The sequence below is a fragment of the Elephas maximus genome, chromosome 3 (genome assembly GCF_024166365.1).
Source record: "Elephas maximus indicus isolate mEleMax1 chromosome 3, mEleMax1 primary haplotype, whole genome shotgun sequence".
NCBI classification, from domain to species: Eukaryota; Metazoa; Chordata; class Mammalia; order Proboscidea; family Elephantidae; genus Elephas; species Elephas maximus.
The window spans coordinates 198,775,496-198,794,259 of NC_064821.1; the positions used below are offsets into that span (position 1 = coordinate 198,775,496).

General features: G+C 50.7%; 1 protein-coding gene across 5 annotated transcripts in view; it reads left to right on the top strand.

The window, feature by feature from the left end:
* Nucleotides 1-18,764, top strand: part of LOC126073839 (sodium/potassium-transporting ATPase subunit alpha-2) — an 84,823-nt gene that overhangs the window by 1,596 nt on the left and 64,463 nt on the right. For 2 of the 5 annotated variants that reach the window (XM_049880956.1, XM_049880960.1), the window contains exons 2-18: nt 3,561-3,665; nt 3,855-3,914; nt 5,616-5,819; nt 6,349-6,462; nt 6,713-6,847; nt 7,793-7,910; nt 9,568-9,836; nt 10,834-11,032; nt 11,460-11,569; nt 11,732-11,866; nt 12,598-12,787; nt 12,924-13,099; nt 16,537-16,673; nt 17,187-17,337; nt 17,508-17,676; nt 18,133-18,287; nt 18,530-18,653. In XM_049880956.1, the coding sequence (XP_049736913.1) occupies nt 3,561-3,665; nt 3,855-3,914; nt 5,616-5,819; nt 6,349-6,462; nt 6,713-6,847; nt 7,793-7,910; nt 9,568-9,836; nt 10,834-11,032; nt 11,460-11,569; nt 11,732-11,866; nt 12,598-12,787; nt 12,924-13,099; nt 16,537-16,673; nt 17,187-17,337; nt 17,508-17,676; nt 18,133-18,287; nt 18,530-18,653 (2,551 nt within the window). The remainder of the gene's footprint in view (nt 1-3,560; nt 3,666-3,854; nt 3,915-5,615; nt 5,820-6,348; nt 6,463-6,712; nt 6,848-7,792; nt 7,911-9,567; nt 9,837-10,833; nt 11,033-11,459; nt 11,570-11,731; nt 11,867-12,597; nt 12,788-12,923; nt 13,100-16,536; nt 16,674-17,186; nt 17,338-17,507; nt 17,677-18,132; nt 18,288-18,529; nt 18,654-18,764) is intronic. The other 3 variants (XM_049880957.1, XM_049880958.1, XM_049880959.1) reach the window with 2 other exon arrangements.

Consider the following 18,764-nt stretch of genomic DNA (forward strand, 5'->3'; position numbering starts at 1 on the left):
AGGGAAACCCTCCACTCCCCAACCTGAACTAGAGTAAGAAGCAAGGGAGGTAGCCCTCTACTGCCTCCAACTTAGGACAAGGTGAACTCAGCTCAGGAGGTCCTGCTTGGGAAGCAATTTGACCTTGACCAGGGGACCCTGACTGCCTAGGATCTGTCTTTTTACACCCTAAAAACAAACAAACAAACAAGCAAACCCATTCCCATCAAGTCGATTCCAACTCATAGCAACCCTATAGAACAGAGTAGAGATGCCCCCATAGAGTTTCCAAGGAGCACCTGGTCGATTCAGACTGCTGACCTTTTGGTTAGCAGCTGTAGCTCTTAGCTACTACACCACCAGGGTTTTCTTTCATACCCTAGCATCTGTGGAATTTTTTTACCCCACTCCAGTAGCTATTAGTGAGGCGGGGGGAAGATCTGGTTCTCCTGAGTTGAGAGGTTCGGTGAAGTGGGGGTACTTAGGGCCTGGAGCTTGGAGTCCAACTTGCCAGGAGGCCCCTGAGGAGGAAAAGCAACCCATACCCAAGTCCCCACTGTAGTGTTCATTTCACCTCCTATCCATTCTTCCCTGCAGCTTCACCCCACAGCAAGGCCTGTCTCCCCATCACTCTGTGGCAGTGAAGGGCAGTGTGGGAGTTGGGGGAAGGGACCACTCTGGTGGGAGGGAACCCAGCCTTTCCAGCTGCCACAGAGAGCCTGAGGTGGGGGGAAGGCTGTCAGCTTTCCAACTGCCCCCACTCTGTCTCAGCCTCTGGCTTTCTCAAAAAGAACTCTCTGTTTTCCTCCAGGATTCAAGGCCCGGACAGGGGGGCTGGTGGGTCAGATGGCGAGGAGCAGAGGGAAAGGGGGTGCCCTTGCTTCCTCTCTTTCTTCCTTGCCTGGGCAGCCACTGGCCCCAAATCTCTGCAGGCTCCTGGCTGCAGAGCCTGCGTTCCTTGCCAGGACAGGAGGAGGGGGCAGGGGCAGTATGAGCCAAGCTCGGAGGCTGCTGGAGAACAGGGTGGGGGCTCAGGAAAGGGGGAGCTGTAGTGAGATGCTTAACTCAGCCACAGTCCAGCATGCCAAATGTGCACATGCCAGCAAGTTCTTAAAGCGCATGCATTTGATTCTAATTTTCAGGAACATTATTTCGACGTTTGAATGTACAGAAACTCCCCTGGGCTCTTCTCCCTTGCCCCTAGTCACAGCCCCCACCCTCTATGCATGGGCCCCAGCCCTGCTCCTTTTTCCCTGAAGCTCCTCAAGGGCCAGATGAAGCTTGTTCAGCCTCATCTCCTGCCTCTGGCCCTTTCCTTGCTTTTCATCCTTTTCTCAGCCCTGTACCACTAAGAAGAGAGTTCGTGAATCCAACACATTTCAACCCGTTCAATGAAATGGACCTTCTTCAGTCACCTGGAACTATTCACAAGCCCTTCCCCACTTTTCCTCTTGGGGTGCTTCAAAGATGACCACTAGTCTTTTGGAGGCCAAGAATATCCTTGATTCATAGTGTTTCCGAGGGGAACAAATGCAAGGTTTACTGCCCACCTTTGCTGAGAAGAGCCCTTCTGAGCAGCACTGCCTCCAAAAGCTCACATTCTTTGAGGTCATTAGTATATTTGGGGACAATAGTGTCTGCCTCTCACCATGCTCCTTGCCCTTTTTCCTGATTTCACTGGCCAGACTTCTTCTACCTCTCATGGCGTTTGATTTGTGATCTCTTGTCAGGGCAGCTGCCACACTCCTGGGACTTCCCTGATCCTTTGATGGGTAAAAAATGCATTATTCTGCCCCAAAGGGCAAAATACTTCAGCCGTAGACCCTACCCAGGTATCACTATTTACGGGGGGAAAAAAAAAGTACACCATAGTATGGGAAGTTTATTCCTGAAAGCCTAGCACCGTTCTTAGGGTCCAATGAAGGGAGGCAGTGGGCAGACACTGAGTAGGCCCTCTGTGACAAGGACACTATGTCCGGGGGGGAAGCGGGGAGGAAGCAGGACTGAAAAGTTGTCTTTCTGGGACACCTGTCATGGCCATTCCAGGCATTCCCAGGGCCCCTCCTATCTTATCACCCCAAGACACCTCCTGTTGAAAGGAAAAATCCCCCACCCTCACCCTCAGACATTCCAGTGCTGATAGGACCACAGATCCTGGAAAAGAAGGGGAAAATGGAGGTCCATGAGTCTACAAAGGTCCCTGGGTGGTACAAACAGTTAGGCTCAATTACTAACAGAAAGGTTGCCAATTCCAGCCTACTCAATGGTACTGCACAAGAAAGGCCTGGAAACCTGCTCTTATGAATATTACAGCCAAGAAAACCCTATGGAGCAGTTCTATTCTGTAACACATGGGATTGCCATGAGTCAAAGTTGACACGACTGCAACAGGTCATGAGGCTACGGTTAAAATATTCTTCAAAAGAAGACCTAGAAACTGTGAAAGACAAAAATGAGAGAGCTTCCAAGCATAACCACACAGGAAAGAGGAGCAAGGCATTCAAACCAACTTAAGGGAAGCCTGTGGCCCGTCAGCCTCCATACAATGCTGGAAGTGGGGAAGACTCTCTGAAATGCCACCCCTGCTGTAGTAAGGGAGACCTGATGGCACAGTGCTTAAGAGCTCAGCTGCTAACCAAAAGATTGGCAGTTCAAACCCACCAGTCCCTCCTTGGAAACCCTTTGGGGCAATTCTACTCTGTCCTATATGGTCGTTATGAGTCGTGAGAGGCAGGAAGCCATCTGCTAGTCCTATCTGTTTCTCCCCCAATCTGATCTTGCCAGAAGACCCGAGAAAGCCTGGACCCAGGCTTTAGTTCTAGATTCATTCTCAGAGCCAGCTTCTTACAGTATTTTGACAAATGAGGCCCAGTTCACTGCTTACGCAATTGTGCTTTGGGACCATGAGTTCTGTGACTTGCCTCTTGCCCCACAGCAGCAGGCCTGCCCAGCAGGTTTGGGTTCCTATCTCTAGGACACACTCTTCCCCTCCAACTACGGACTTCTCACAGGCCATCGGCCCTGCTCAGTCCATTTCTGCCACTCCACTACCGGGCCCTACCACTGCCCACTCTCCTCCAGACACTTCCCTGCTCTAACCCTCTGGCTCCCCCAAGACTCTTACTCCCCAAACTCCTGTCTCCATTCCTCTCTAAGGAAAGTAGCCATGAGGTTGGGGCAGACATTCCTACACAATGTTTCTACTCCCTTCCTGAAATCTCCTACATCGCCTAGCATGGTGATTTCCAAAGCTTTCATGTATTTCGTTCTGTATTTAGCAGCAGGGCCCTTTCAACACACCAGATCTAAGCAGAAGCCCAAATGCTAAACAGCTAAGAGTCTCACTCCTAAGGCCTGACCCCCTCAGCCTTACCTGCCCCTCTGCAGGGAGCTCTGAAGTTCAAATGTGGAGCCCATGGTTCTGCAAATAGTTTGCAAACTGAGAGCCTGGGACCCTCACTGCCTTTGAATCCACTGACCTCACTCCAGATGCCTGGGCTCCCTGGCTGTCTGGTGGGAATAGTGGCTTCAGACACAGTGCTTTGGTCCTCCCTGACTCTGGGCTCCTCTTTCTCCCATAGGCCGGCCGTGAGTACTCACCTGCTGCCACCACTGCAGAGAATGGGGGCGGCAAGAAGAAGCAGAAAGAGAAGGAGCTGGATGAGCTGAAGAAGGAGGTGGCCATGGTGAGGCGCAGAGTTGCCCAGGAGGGGCCCCATGGCGGAAGAACCGCTAGCAGTCCACCCAGACTGAAAAGCTCTGTGCCCACCCTCCACACTCCTCACCTTCCTACTTGTCCCTCACTGCCTTTCCATGTATTCTAGACACACACACCCAGCCTCTTTCCCCAAAGTAACTCTACCTCCTGCCCCCAGGATGACCATAAGCTGTCCCTGGATGAGCTGGGCCGCAAGTACCAAGTGGACCTGTCCAAGGTAAGCTGAGGGGCTTCGGGGGAGGGAGAGGCTGTCTAGCCATAGGGTGCCAAAGAGGCAAGAGAGCCACGCAGTGTCAGGGTGGAAGGAGCCTTCAAATTGTAATCAACCCCCTTTACAGATGAGAACACTGAGGCCCAGAGACAAGTGACTTGCCCAAGGTTGTACGGCCTGTTGGTGGCAGATCCCCTGCTTTCTAGTCCATAACTCTCTCCCTTGCACCTGGAGCCCAGGACTCCTTAGAGCCTAGGCCCCAAAGACCTTCAGGATAGTGAAACACAACCTCTCATAGGACTAACGTACGTGAAACGGTCAGATAGTCCATCACCATTATTACGGTGATTTATTGGGCCCCAGCTACGTACCTGGCACACGGTGATGAACACATCACATAAAAACATTTCTCTAATCCTTACAACCACCTGTGAGATAGGTATTTTAGACCTATTTCTTAAAGCAAGAAGACTCGGAGGAAGAGCAACTTCCCAAGGTCTCATAAATAGTAAGCGACAGAATCAGATTCCAAAGTCCACCCGCCTGAGGGGTAAAATCATTCATCAAATATTGAGTGAGTGCTAACTTCCTCCCGGAGTCCCTGGGTGGTGCGAACGGTTAATGCACTCGGCTGCTAATTGAAAGTTTGGAAGTTCAAGTCCACCCAGAGGTGCCTCAGAAGAAAGGCCTGATGACCTACTTCTGGAAAACCAGCCGTCGAAAGCCCTTTGGAGCACAGTTCTGCTCTGACACACATGGGGTCGCCATGAGTTGGAGCTGACTCAACAGCAGCTGGATGGGTTACTTTTTAACCTCTTACTATTGGCCTTCCCTGACTGCACTTTCTAGAATTCCATGCCTCCAACCCTTTAAATTACTTTATTCCCTTAATAACACTTCATTATCTGGCATTAAAATATATTTGTACATTTGTTGATGGTGTGTCACCTCACTAGAACATAAGATCACAGGGGCAGGGACTTTGTTGGTCTTAGCCATCTCTGGACCCCCAGAGCTGACACCAGGGCCTGGCAGGTGGTAGGTGCTCAATACAGGTTTGTTAAATAAATGAATGAACAGATGTAAAGTTGAATAAGAAGTGGTCCCTGCCTTCAAGGAGCTCAGAGGCCAGTAGTTAAAAGACATGTAAACAGAATTCCAATGGAATGTGGTGAGGGCAGCTCCGGAACCATACATGGGCTACGATGGGGCTGCAGAGAAGAGCAGCTGAACCAGCCTGGGGCTGGGGGACCAGGGCTGGGAGGCTTTCTGTAGGAAGTGACAGGTAATTGTCAAAACCATGTGACACTGATGATCAATAATGTAGGACCCTCCTGAATCCTTGATGAGAGGGGGAATATGAAGGAAGGGAGATGAGGGAGGAACCAATTGAGGTCTTTCTAGGAGGCTTTATCCAGGCTCTCTTGAGGGGGAATGTTGTGGCCCTAACCAAATGTGTCTCAATCCAGCAATAATCAGAGGTGGAGCCACAGTCTATATTCTCCTCAGTCTTCAAGGCCCCCAAGATCCATCACGAATGTCACCTTCTCTGTGTGGCCTCTCTTGAAGGTCTCCTGCTCCTTCTAAACAAGCGGCATCTTTAGTTTCCCCCTGGACATTCTTCTCCCACTAAGGAGCTTATGGGCAGTGGGGAGGGCTGGGTGGATTCTAGGGATGCACTCCCACAACTCTCCTTGCCTCCCACAGGGCCTCACCAACCAGCGGGCCCAGGACATCCTGGCTCGAGATGGACCCAATGCCCTCACTCCACCCCCTACCACCCCCGAGTGGGTCAAGTTCTGTCGCCAGCTTTTTGGGGGCTTCTCCATCCTGCTGTGGATCGGGGCCATCCTCTGCTTCCTGGCCTTCGGCATCCAGGCTGCCATGGAGGATGAGCCATCCAATGACAATGTGAGCCCCACACCTGACGCTGGACCAGCCCACCACCCTGCCCTCCAGCCCTCAATCCCCAACACAGTGTATGTGGGGGGCAGAAGGAGGCAGGGGGCAAAGCCTCCTTGTCACAGCCCCACAGCCCCTACACTTAAGGCTGAAAAGAGAGAGGCTCTAAACATCTTTATAAAGTGCTCACACACACACACACACACACACACAATCATTAATGAGTGAAATGGCCCCTCCCTGCTCCCCTCCCACTTAAGTGGGCTTATCTGCATCCTTGAGTCTGCATTCCTTGGAGAAGTCCTACTCCTGGGAACTCCCTATAAGACTTCGCTCTCCCCTTCCTATCTTACGAAGCCGAGGGCTGGAACATTGAGGGGAGATTGGAGGGAAAGACCTTGCTCTACCATTCTCATCCACAGTCACACACAATGGTCTGGGCTCTCAACCAAGATGACAATGAACGTTCGTTCCGAATTGCAGTTGCCCCTCTGAGTTGGGAGAAGGGCAGACCCCTCAAACTCTTTCTCCCCATCAGCTCTATCTGGGTGTAGTGCTGGCAGCTGTGGTCATCGTCACCGGCTGCTTCTCCTACTACCAGGAGGCCAAGAGCTCCAAGATCATGGATTCCTTCAAGAACATGGTGCCTCAGGTAGATGAGAGGGCTGGGGCATGCAGTTTCTGGGAGAGTGCAGCTCACGCCCTCTCAAGTCTTGTGCTCCGAGGTAGAGGCCTGAAGCCGAAAAAAATCTGCTGTCCACGCCAGGACCTAGTTTTGTTGCTAAGTGGGTGGCGTTTCTCCTCTCCCTTGGCTGAGGTTGGAGGTGAGGTGGGAGAACAGCAGGAGAGGAAGGCAGGGGTGGAGAGGAGCACTTGATGAGATCTCCGTGGCCTCCCCACAGCAAGCCCTCGTGGTGCGGGAGGGAGAGAAGATACAGATCAATGCAGAGGAGGTAGTGGTGGGAGACCTGGTAGAAGTGAAGGGTGGAGACCGCGTCCCTGCTGACCTCCGTATCATCTCTTCTCACGGATGTAAGGTGAGGAGGCCATGTGGATCTACTGGTTTGGTCTAAGAAGCTGGTTGTATAGAGCTGAGACGGGCCCTGTTAGAGGCTTAAAGATTGGGAGGCCCAGGTCCAAATGTAAACACCCCTCCCTTATCCACCAGCTGAGCCTTCCCTCAGTATATAAAACCCAGAAACCTAGTGCCGTTGAGTCGATTCCAACTCATCATGAGTCCCTCAGTATATAGTGCTTGTGTATTGTCTCCTTGTACCTACATGTTATGAACGCTCTGTGCCTGGGACATTTCTTTGATATCCACTTCATAAAAAACCAAACCTATTGCCGTTGAGTCGATTCCGACTCATAGCAACCCTATAGGACAGGGTAGAACTGCTCCATAGAGTTTCCAAGGAGCACCTGGTGGATTTGAACTGCCGACCTCTTGGTTAGCAGCCATAGTGCTTAACCACTACGCCACCAGGGTTTTCACATCTACTTTATAGCAATCATATGTTGAGTACCCATTATGTGTCAGATGGGTTATATATATGTACATGTGCTATCTAATCTAACTCTGCAAGAATGGCATACTCATGCAGGGCTGTTGCACGTGGCCGCTTAGCTTGTGCTCTGGACAACCCCAGGAGGCGCCATTTTCATAGAATACAGTATTAGTGGTGCCCCCTGTAGTTGTGCATTGCAGTGCTTCTTAATCCATCCCTCATTTGACAGGTGAGTGAATGGAGGCTCTGTTGCTTAAGCAACTAGCACAAGGTCACATAATAAGTCAGTAAGAGCCAGTATTTCAAACCAGAGCAGGGGAAATATCTGAGTAATGCTATAAATATGTGATGAGGGCAAGTGTAATTTTGTCCCTCGTGTCATGGAGATTGAAAGTGCGATGGGAGTCAGGAGACAGCTGTGTGTGCACGAGTGTGTCTGCCAGTCTGATGACGACACATCCCCTTGCCCTTCAGGTGGATAACTCATCCCTCACAGGCGAGTCAGAGCCCCAGACCCGCTCCCCGGAGTTCACGCATGAGAACCCTCTGGAGACCCGCAATATCTGTTTCTTCTCTACTAACTGTGTTGAAGGTGAGAAGCTAGCCTGCTAGTGGAGCACCCCATCCTGGCACCAACTAAGGGGAGAGTCTGGGTTCTAAATCTACAGTCAAGGGTGGGGGCTGAAGTAATACTTATTTGACAGCATCTCTGCTATAGATGAAGGAATTGATGGATCAAGGACCCCTGGGTATCACAGAAACTTCCCCCCACCGCCACTCCCCTCCTCCCCCCCACAGAAATGGTGCCACCACCGGCTAGGGGCAGAACGACTCTGTGAAAAAGTTATCTTCCCACAGGAAGATCCCCACTTTTGTCCATCCCATGACTGAGTAGATTCTGAAGATTTCAGATTTTGGGCCAACTCCCCTCCTTTCCCCCACCCCCCAAGATGTCCTAAGCCAGCCCTGACTCCCAGGAATCTCTGAGTTTGACTGATGCCTTCCATTTTTCATGGGTCTGGGACAGGTTGCTTCCTTCTCTGACCCTTGCTTTGACCAGAGCCCAGGGCTGGGGGAGGGTCAGGAGGCCTTTCAGTCCAGGTGGACACTTCGGCCCTCCTTCAGACTGCATCTCATCTTGTGTTGCACCAGAGGAAATTGTTCCCCATGTACAGGCTGCCCAGTTTGCCCCGGCCTTGTCCTGGGTTCTAGAGATGAGCGAAGGCTGAAGAGAGCGCCTGGAGCTGCCATCACTTATGATCAGGGTCCAAGCAACCAGCTGAACCCCGTGACCCATGTGGTCATCCAGTGAGCTAAGTCAGGGTGGGATCTGAGAAGTAATAGGGGGTCACAGGTGGTAGGAGCAAGAGGTCTCACTGGATCATGAGACGAAGGAGGCTTATTTCCCCAACTGCACACCATTCCCTTCCCTTTACTCAGTTGTCTTCTGTATATTGTGCTTCTCTGAGCTTTTTTCCTCCTTCAGCAAGTTGGAAAATCACCACACACCAAACTTCCTAAATTTTTAATGTACTGAGATTCTGAAATTGACCCTACATTTCATACAACTGCTTGGTAAAATATCCCCATTGCTTACTCTGAAATTGCCTTTGAAAGATGAAAGGCAGTGAATGGAACTAACGTTTGTTGAGTGCCTACCATGTGCCAGGCACTGGTCTGTGTGTATTATAGCACTATCTTATTTAACGATTATTCAAACAAGGATTCAAACCCAAGTTTGGCTGACTTCAATGTCCATGCTCTTTCTCCTGTATCACACTATCCTCCCCAAAGATCCCTGTAATGTCACTTACGTATCAGTAATTGCTTAGCTTCTTTAGATTTATGCCTAATGTTGAGAAAGAAAATCTTAGCACTATGTAGAAAATCCATAATGAGTGCTGTATTTTGTGTTCATAATATACTTTTAGGTCATAGCGAGCATGAGCTTGATGACACTGAAGTGGCACAGGCAATATTTTTACTTCTCTTATTGAATCTCCTCGGTTTGAACTCTAAGATTATCTGCAAGGCTCCTCCCCAAGCCCAAGTATTATTGAAACCGGGATTGGCAATCTATGCAGGGAGGGTAAGCCCAAGTGAGGCACAATATACTGAAAGTGACCTCCGGGATCTGAGTCCTTGACTCGTTTATTCTGCAATGGTTTTCCTTGCTTGGGAAGTAGGATGGGACCTCAGCTCCCAGAAGCTGCAGGGTACTCAACCTGGTGTCCCCTCCTGTGTTACAGGCACTGCCAGGGGCATCGTGATTGCCACAGGTGACCGGACAGTGATGGGTCGCATAGCCACTCTGGCCTCAGGCCTAGAGGTTGGGCGGACGCCTATAGCTATGGAGATTGAACACTTCATCCAGCTGATCACAGGGGTGGCCGTGTTCCTGGGAGTCTCCTTCTTCGTGCTCTCCCTCATCCTGGGCTACAGTTGGCTGGAAGCAGTCATCTTCCTTATCGGCATCATTGTGGCCAATGTGCCTGAAGGGCTGCTGGCCACTGTCACTGTGAGTGGGACAGGCTCAGGTGCCTACAGGGGAGGGTCTGGCTACCCTGTCCTCAAAAGCAATTGAGGCACAGTTGCTTCTTGTTTCTCAGCAAGTTGTTTTCTTCTACGCCCTAAATTCATATATAAGATGCTGTACGCAGATTATTTCATATGTGGCTCAGACTTTTTGTCTGACATATCTCAGTTTGGGCTATACTTTGGACTCATTTTCTCTCCTGGAGCCTGTGATCTTCATAGCCCAAACTCACGGCTGTTGAGTTGATTCTGACTCATAGCAACCCCATAGGGTTTCCAAGGCTGTAAATCTCTATGGAAGCAGACGGCCACATCTTTCTCCCAAGTGGCTTCATGCTGGCCCTTTTTTTTACCACCCACATACTCATCTCTCTGCAGTAGGATACTCATCCTGGCTAACTCTCCCATAGAGCCTCTCTCAAAGGTCACCAATGACTAATTAACAAATCCAGTGACATTTTCTCAGCTTCCATGCTTAACTCTGCTGTGGAAATCAATGCTGTTGTCCACTCTCCTGGAATTCTCTTCTTTGTCAGTATCTGTGACATGCCCCTATTCTGGTTCTCCTCTCCTCTGTCCCATGTAGGGTCTCCTCTTTCTCCTGCACACTGAGGCTCACACCTCAGCTCTCTGTGCTTCTCTTTACACTCCCTGGAGTGAGCCCAGCTCCTCCCACAGCCCCCAGTGCCGCTGCTGTGTGGAGGCCTCCCAGACCCCTATGCCCAGCTCTACCCTGGTCCTCTCTAGAGCGCCAGTCAAATATCTTAAACTCTCTACTAGAAATTTCCACCTTACTATATACCCATGAACTCAATTCAACACATCTGAGATTGAACACTTTTACTATTTACACCTAGGTCCCGCCCACTAATGTTTACCGAGTAGGACCGAGGGAAGAGAGATAGATCCCAGGGTCGAGATAAGGTCATGGGCAACTTAGCTCCAGGTTTAATCCTTTCTTATTCTCCTCTCTCTACCAGGTGTGTCTGACCCTGACAGCCAAGCGCATGGCACGAAAGAACTGCCTGGTGAAGAACCTTGAGGCGGTGGAGACGCTGGGCTCCACCTCCACCATCTGCTCTGACAAGACAGGCACCCTTACCCAGAATCGTATGACTGTCGCCCACATGTGGTTTGATAACCAGATCCATGAGGCTGACACCACAGAAGACCAGTCTGGTGATTGGGTGCTCCAGAAGGGAGTGCAGGGGGTTAGACAGTATTCAATTTTAGACATGTTGAATTGAGATCATTGGCACTGAGTCAGTTCCAACTCATAGTGACCCTATAGGACAAAATAGAACCACCCCACAGGGTTTCCAAGGCTGTAAATCTTTATGGTAGCAGACTGCCACATTTTTCTCCCATGGAGAAGCTGGTGGGTTCACAGCCGAGCACTTAGCCACTGTGCCACCAGGGCTCCCGTGGATATGTAGTAAGGTGAAAATGTCCAGTAGAGAGTTGAGGATATTTTACTAGAACTCTAGAGAGGACCAGTGTAGAGCTGAGCATAAGGGGTAAGGGCATTGTGATGGCAGGGTGGGTGGAGGTGAAATAAAGGCTCTGAAGAGGAGCCAATTTCCAGTTCTTCCTCACTTCCTCACAGGGGCCACTTTTGACAAACGATCCCCCACATGGACAGCTCTGTCTCGGATTGCCGGTCTTTGCAACCGTGCTGTCTTCAAGGCCGGACAGGAGAACATCTCTGTATCTAAGGTAGGGGCCAGAACACAGAACAGCTGTGGCTCTAGGTTGTATTCAAAGCCTATCCAGCTTTCCCAGTTGTACCCTGTGGCTGCTTTGGGGGCTTTAGGACCCTCCTGACCTGACCCTCCCTCTCCCCTTGCCCTACTGTGACACTGGATTCTCTTTTGGCAGCGGGACACAGCTGGTGATGCCTCTGAGTCAGCTCTGCTCAAGTGCATTGAGCTGTCCTGTGGCTCAGTGAAGAAGATGAGGGAGAGGAACCCCAAGGTGGCAGAGATTCCTTTCAACTCCACCAACAAATACCAGGTCTGGATGGGGTGCCAGGACAGGAGAAGAGGGAGGGACAAAAATGGGTATATGAGAAAACCAAGGAGGAATCACCAGTAGGAGGAGTGGGGCATCAGAGGATCATGTCCCCTCACTCCTGCCTCATACCCTAGGGCAAACTGAATACGTGTCTGGTTGACTCATATCCCCTAACTCCTAAACCAACCTTCATTCCTTACTAAAACCTGTCACCCTCTCAGCTCTTCTTCCCATAGCTCCCTGACTTCATCACCCAACCCTCCCATCCCCTTCAACTGAACCATACCTCTGTAATTTCCTTGTGGTCTCCTCCTTCAGCCTTTAGGCATTTATGAAATGCTAAGAATGTGGTCTTAGCCATATTCTGGATAATCCAGAAAGGTAACAGGAGATCAGTGCAACTATTGCATGGTGCGGGGGATGCCTATGAGAGAGCCTTCCAGCCCCTAGCCCAGTGCTTATTTCTTAACTGATCTTAGTAAATATTTGTTGAATGAATGAAGATCCTAGGGGAAGGTGACTTTCAAGTTACACGAGTTGGGACTATAAGATTCAGACATCCCTTCACACACGGAGATTCTCCCTGTGTTGACATTTTTGATGGGTTGGGGATTACATTATTAAGGGAGGCTTTCTAACCAGCAGCCTCTGCTCTGTACCAGACCCTGTGCTGGACATTGGGGCTACCAAGACGAGTATGGCCCCTCTGTAACAACCTGTCCTCTCTCCAGCTGTCCATCCATGAAAGAGAAGACAGCCCCCAGAGCCATGTGCTCGTGATGAAGGGGGCCCCAGAGCGCATCCTGGACCGGTGCTCCACTATCCTGGTGCAGGGCAAGGAGATCCCACTGGACAAGGAAATGCAAGACGCCTTCCAAAATGCCTACATGGAGCTGGGAGGATTGGGGGAGCGTGTCCTGGGTGAGGGGCCAGAAACAGGGGATAGGGGCTGAGGGGGGAATTCCCATGCCTCAGCAGCATCCCCGTGGTGAGGGACTCTGAGGGCATCCGGGCAGCCACCTCTCTGCTCTTACCCCTCCCCTCTGCCTCCTGCCAGGGTTCTGTCACCTGAATCTGCCATCTGGAAAGTTTCCTCGGGGCTTCAAATTCGACACAGATGAGCTGAACTTTCCCACGGAGAAGCTCTGCTTTGTGGGGCTCATGTCTATGATTGACCCTCCCCGGGCTGCAGTGCCGGATGCTGTGGGCAAATGCCGGAGCGCAGGCATCAAGGTATGGGCCTTATTCTCTCCCCTCTATCCTCCCCTCCCTCACGCCAAAGGCCAATGGACTACAGAGGCAGCTGCCCTGAGGAGACCCAGGCCACTGGTGGCCTCCTTCCCACTGACTGAGACAAGAAGCTGTCTATCTGCAAGGAAAAGTGAACTCCTGCCTTGGTGCTCCCACCCTCATCCCTTGCGCTCAGAGTGACCAGTTTACATGCCCATCCTCTCCCTCCCTGGCACAGCTAATTGTCCATCTGCATATGAGCCCTTCCATTCAGATTTCAAGTACAATCTGGCATGCCTATCTTAGAGACGCGAACGTCTTTGTGCTTCCCAACTGTTGCTCACTCTCTCTAGCTATTTGGGATGGGAGTAGCAGGCTCTGATCTGCTGAGTCTCCCCACAGCCCAGTAGACTGGCTTCAGTCCTCATCCCACTCAAGCAGACCTCTCCAGAGTTCTCCTGGGCAGGATTGCCTCTCACTGACCGCTTCCTCTTCTGCGCTATGTTCATTCTTCATTCAGCAAATATTTATTGTTTACCAACTGTGTGCCAGGCACTGATCAAGGTGCTGGAGCTCAACAAACAAACAAACAAACAAAAATTTCCTCCACCATGAAGTTTACTTTCCTATTTCCAAGATATTGCTCTTCACCCTCCCCCTTAACCTGTACGGGTCACCAATTCTGGTGCCGTCACTTGCTCTTCTGTTTTCAACATCTCACCTATTACCAAATCATTTCAACTCAGCCTGTCTACTGAAGGCCAGGTACAGTATTAGGGATTGGAGAACGAGAGGTGAGTAAGACACAGCTCCTGGCCTCCAGAGCTCATGGCCTCTCAGGGAAAGTAGATGTCTTTACAATTAATCACAGTACAATCATAATAGCTACAGCCATTGAGCACTATAACAATAAAAACAGCTAATGTTTTTGAGCTTTTATATGAGTCATGTGCTATTCCAAGCATCAAACCTATATAATCTCATTTAATCTTCACACCAATCCTACGACAGAAGTACTAGTATTTCTCTTTTTTACAGAGAGGGAAATCGAGGCACGAAATAACATGCCCAAAGTCACACAATAAGTGGTAGAGCCAAGATTTGAACCAAGGTGGTCTGCTGTCTCTTAACCATCACACAGAGGACTTGGTGTTTGTATGTATGGTTATGAGGCTTCTGAACCCTGTAACCACTCTGTCTCTGAGGTAAAACAACGTGAGACTCGGAGTGAGTAGGTAACTTTCCCAAAATAAAACTGCCCGTAAGAGGTGCATTGGGAATATGAAACCTCATCAGCTTGACTGGAAAGCCCCATGCCCTTTCTGCTCCATCAGGCTGCCTCTCCTGTGATTGGAACGATCACAGAGGCATGGGCAAAGCACCTCTGTGGGAGCTCAGAGCAGACAGCAGTTAATTCTGCCCCAGAGAACTAGACGGTGTTTTACAGAGGGCATGATATTTGATCTCCAATTTGAAGGTTGGAGAATATTGTGTAAGGCGGTGAGGGAGAGGAAGGCATGTCAAGATGAGAGAACAGCGTGTACCCTGGCACGGGTGGACTGTACAGGCGCTTATGTGTGTTGGCGGGGGAGAGGTGGCAGAGGAGCCCTGGGGATTGAGACTGGAATGTTGAGTCAGGGCCACTTGGAAGGACTTTGATTTAATGCCAAATTGGCTTAATTCTATAGTACACAGAGCACCACAGGTGTCCCAAGGCAAGTCTAGTTTTTAGGAGGATACCTGCATGGAGGTGGGACTAGATTTGGGGAAGACCTAATGTCAGGGAGATAGGTAAAGAGGCCATTGCCATAGTTCAAGCATGGAATGGCCTGAACTAGGGCAGCAACAAAGGAAATAGAGAGAACTAGTTACATTTGAGAAATGTTTTGAGAACTTGGTGACCAAACTGGATTGGGAGGTGAGGAAGAGTTAGGAGACCAAGTGGCAGAGTGAATAGAGACGGTAGTATCTAAGGTAGGGAGTAGAGGAGGAGGCTTGGTGGCATGGTGAGAAGGGAGATGGTGAGTTCAAAGTTGACCCTAAGTTTGAAGCATCTATAAGGCACCCTGGGGAAGATATTCCAGGAAAAGTTGTATTATGGTTGAGAGTTCAAGAGAGAGAGAGAGAGTCAGGCTGGGAAGTTGAGTCTCATTAGCACATGGGAGCAAATTAAAGATTTACTGTATTTTACTACATTTACCTGGAAGAGAACACAGGGCAAGAGAAGAGAGGAGAATGAAACCCTAGGCCGCACCAATGTTTGGGTGCAAGTAGAGAAAGAGGAACCAGTGGAGGAAGGGAGAAGGTGGTAGGATACAGCTAATAGTTACTGAGCGTCCACCTAGTGCCATTTAATCTTCACGACAACGTGGAAAGTAGGAATCGTCTTCTCCACTGAGCTGAGACCCAGAGCAAATTGACTCGTCTAAGGTCCTATGTCTGGGAAGCGGTAGGTCAGTGTTTAGACTTAGGGCCGACTCCAAAGCCAGTGCTTTTTCCACTCTATTAAGCAGCCACCCTTCGAGAAGGTTGGGAAAGACCATGAAGACAGGGGGTGGAAAACAAAGAATACAAAAGCCCATGTAAGCCAAGGGAGGGTAGAGTTTCAAGAAGCGGTGGTCAACAATGTCAAATGCCTTGGAGGAGTCAAGCAGGATAAGGACTGCAAAGAAGCTTTTTGGGGAGGCCCATGTAGCCTTTGGGGCGCAGTTCCAGTAGAGTGGTGGGGGTGGAAGAGAGGGCAGTGGGGCCTGACGGGGCTACTTTCTCAGTATCTGTCAGATTTGTCCCACAAACCCATACATGCAAATATATGCTAATCTATTCTGATCACCTGTGCTCATAATAGCCTCTTAGCTGGTCTCCCGGCTGCCAATCACCCTTCCCCTCCCCATCCCATCCCTGTCAGTTCTGCAACAATAATAATGAACATTATCATATTTAAGGCAGGTACCACCTTCTTCCAGTATCTTGGAGTGATGTCAGAGGCAGATGAGCAAGGCGGGTGGGAGGCAGCAGTGGGCTATCTCCATCTTATCCCTACTCCATCCTAAGAGACTACCCACAGCAAATATATTGGATGCTAAGGAAACCAACCATGTCCTAAATTCTGGTCCCTCTGACTTTGAGCAAATCACATATCCGCCCTGAGCCCTGGTTTCACCTGTAAAATGAGGGAGTTGTTAAGGGTCCTTCCCGCTTGGATGGCCTAGTATCCCATGAACTCCAAACTCCAAGCTTCTCTCCCAGGACACCTTCATTAACTTGTTACTCTGTCATGGATGTTTTCCATGTCAGTGAACCATCTCTGATCCCCTAAACACAACTTGTCATTGTCTCTTCCACCCACACACCCAAACACATACACATACACACAATTCCACTATTTTGACTGGTATCTACCAGCACCAGACATCTAGGTCTTTTTCTTTCCCCGCTAGGTGATCATGGTGACTGGGGATCATCCTATCACAGCCAAGGCCATTGCCAAAGGCGTGGGCATTATATCCGAGGGCAACGAGACTGTGGAAGACATTGCAGCCCGGCTCAACATTCCTGTGACTCAAGTCAACCCCAGGTGAGGCCTTTGCCAAACTTCCCTGCCCTCCTCTCCCAGAGACTGCTCTGAATACCACCTCTGGGACCTTTACAACCCTTATCTCTGACCCCTCAGCAACTGGTTCCCCAGCCCTGAATTTGTTCCAGGCTGTGCTAATGGTTAGCCACGTAACCTTGGAGACATCACTTTACCTTCCTGAGCTTCTGATTTTGTTTGTTTGCTTCTTCAACTAGAGAATTAGGGTAACATCTACATTGCAGGGTTGCTATAGAAGCCAGGTATGCATGAAGCAACTAGCACAGTGCCTAGAAAACTGTACTCATGACTGTGATGATGCCACATGGTGAGGATTAGTGCCACTTCCTCAGAGAGAAATAGAAAAAACAGGTCACTGAGCATGGAGGCAAAGAAAGGATTGAAGCAATAGGGAGCCCGACTCAGCAGGGAGACGGAAGTGCTGGGGCAGTGAGGAGAGGCAGCAGGGCTGGCCCAGGCACCAGGGAGTCAGCCAGGCCTGCCCCTTCCCTCCAGAGAAGCCAAGGCGTGTGTGGTGCACGGCTCTGACCTGAAGGACATGACTGCAGAGCAGCTCGACGAGATCCTCAAGAACCACACGGAGATTGTGTTCGCTCGGACCTCCCCTCAGCAGAAGCTCATCATCGTGGAGGGATGTCAGAGGCAGGTGAGCAGGGCAGTGGCCGGCAGGGGTGGGCCACCAAAGACCAGAGTGGAGGGCAGGGACCTGAGAGGCAGAGGCCAGGCAAGGAATGAGCATGGGGCAAGAGGCTGGAGCATGGGGCAGAGCAGGTGCAAGGGCTTTATCCTCAAGCTCTGGCTGTATTTTATCTTCAGGGTGCCATCGTGGCAGTGACGGGTGATGGAGTGAATGATTCCCCTGCGCTGAAGAAGGCTGACATTGGCATTGCCATGGGCATCTCTGGCTCTGATGTCTCTAAGCAGGCGGCCGACATGATCCTGCTGGACGACAACTTTGCCTCCATTGTCACAGGCGTGGAGGAGGGTGAGGAGGCTACAAGGGCTGGGATGGCATCCAGGATGTCTGAAGCCCAATACAACTGCTTCCCTTGCCTTCTACCCCAATTAAAGAGGCAAGGAGTACAGGCATCCACAGCCTACTTTAAAAAAGACAGCTGCTGTCAAGTTGATTCCAACTTGTGGTGACACTGTGGGAGTCAGAGTAGAACTGTACTCCATAGGGTTTTCAATGACTGATTTTTCTAAAGTAGATTGACAAGCCTGTCTTCTGAGGTGCCTCTAGATGGACTTGAACCTCCAACTTTTTGGTTAGCAATCAAGTGCCTTAACTGTTTGCACCACCCAGGGACTCCACAGCCTACTTTAGCTTCCCTCAAACACAAAATCTTCCTCCCTTAGGAAGATGGGCAGCCACGCTCCAGGGGCTGGGGTGGGGAAAGGCCCCTCTAATCGCCCTGATGCCCTCAGAACCTCCCCACAGGCCGCCTGATCTTTGACAACCTGAAGAAATCCATTGCCTACACCCTGACCAGCAACATTCCTGAGATCACCCCCTTCCTGATGTTCATCATTGTCAACATCCCCCTCCCTCTGGGCACCGTGACCATCCTCTGCATTGACCTAGGCACAGACATGGTGAGGGCACGGGCTGGGGTAGGGACTTCAGGGCAGCCTCTTGGGCGCATGGCTGGGCACGGGCAGCAGATGGAAGGAGGCCCCACACCAGGGTGGCTGAGCAGGCTGAGTGGGCTCCTGTTCTGGTTAAACAGAAGCCAAGCACAAGGCCTGAATGAGTTGTGTTTCTCCGCCTCTCCTCTTGTCACCTCTCACATCCCTTCAAATGTCCCCCCTCCCCTTTCCATCCCGTCTCCACACAGGTCCCCGCCATCTCCTTGGCCTATGAGGCAGCCGAGAGTGACATCATGAAGCGGCAACCCAGAAACCCCCAGACAGACAAACTGGTGAACGAGAGGCTCATCAGCATGGCCTATGGACAGATTGGTGCGGCCGGGCCCTGGGTTTGGGGCCAAGCCCCAAGAGGGCCCTTTTCCCAGCCTTCAGAGGGATGATCCCCAAGCAAAATTCCAGCATGGGGCCAGCTCCCCAGCGGTT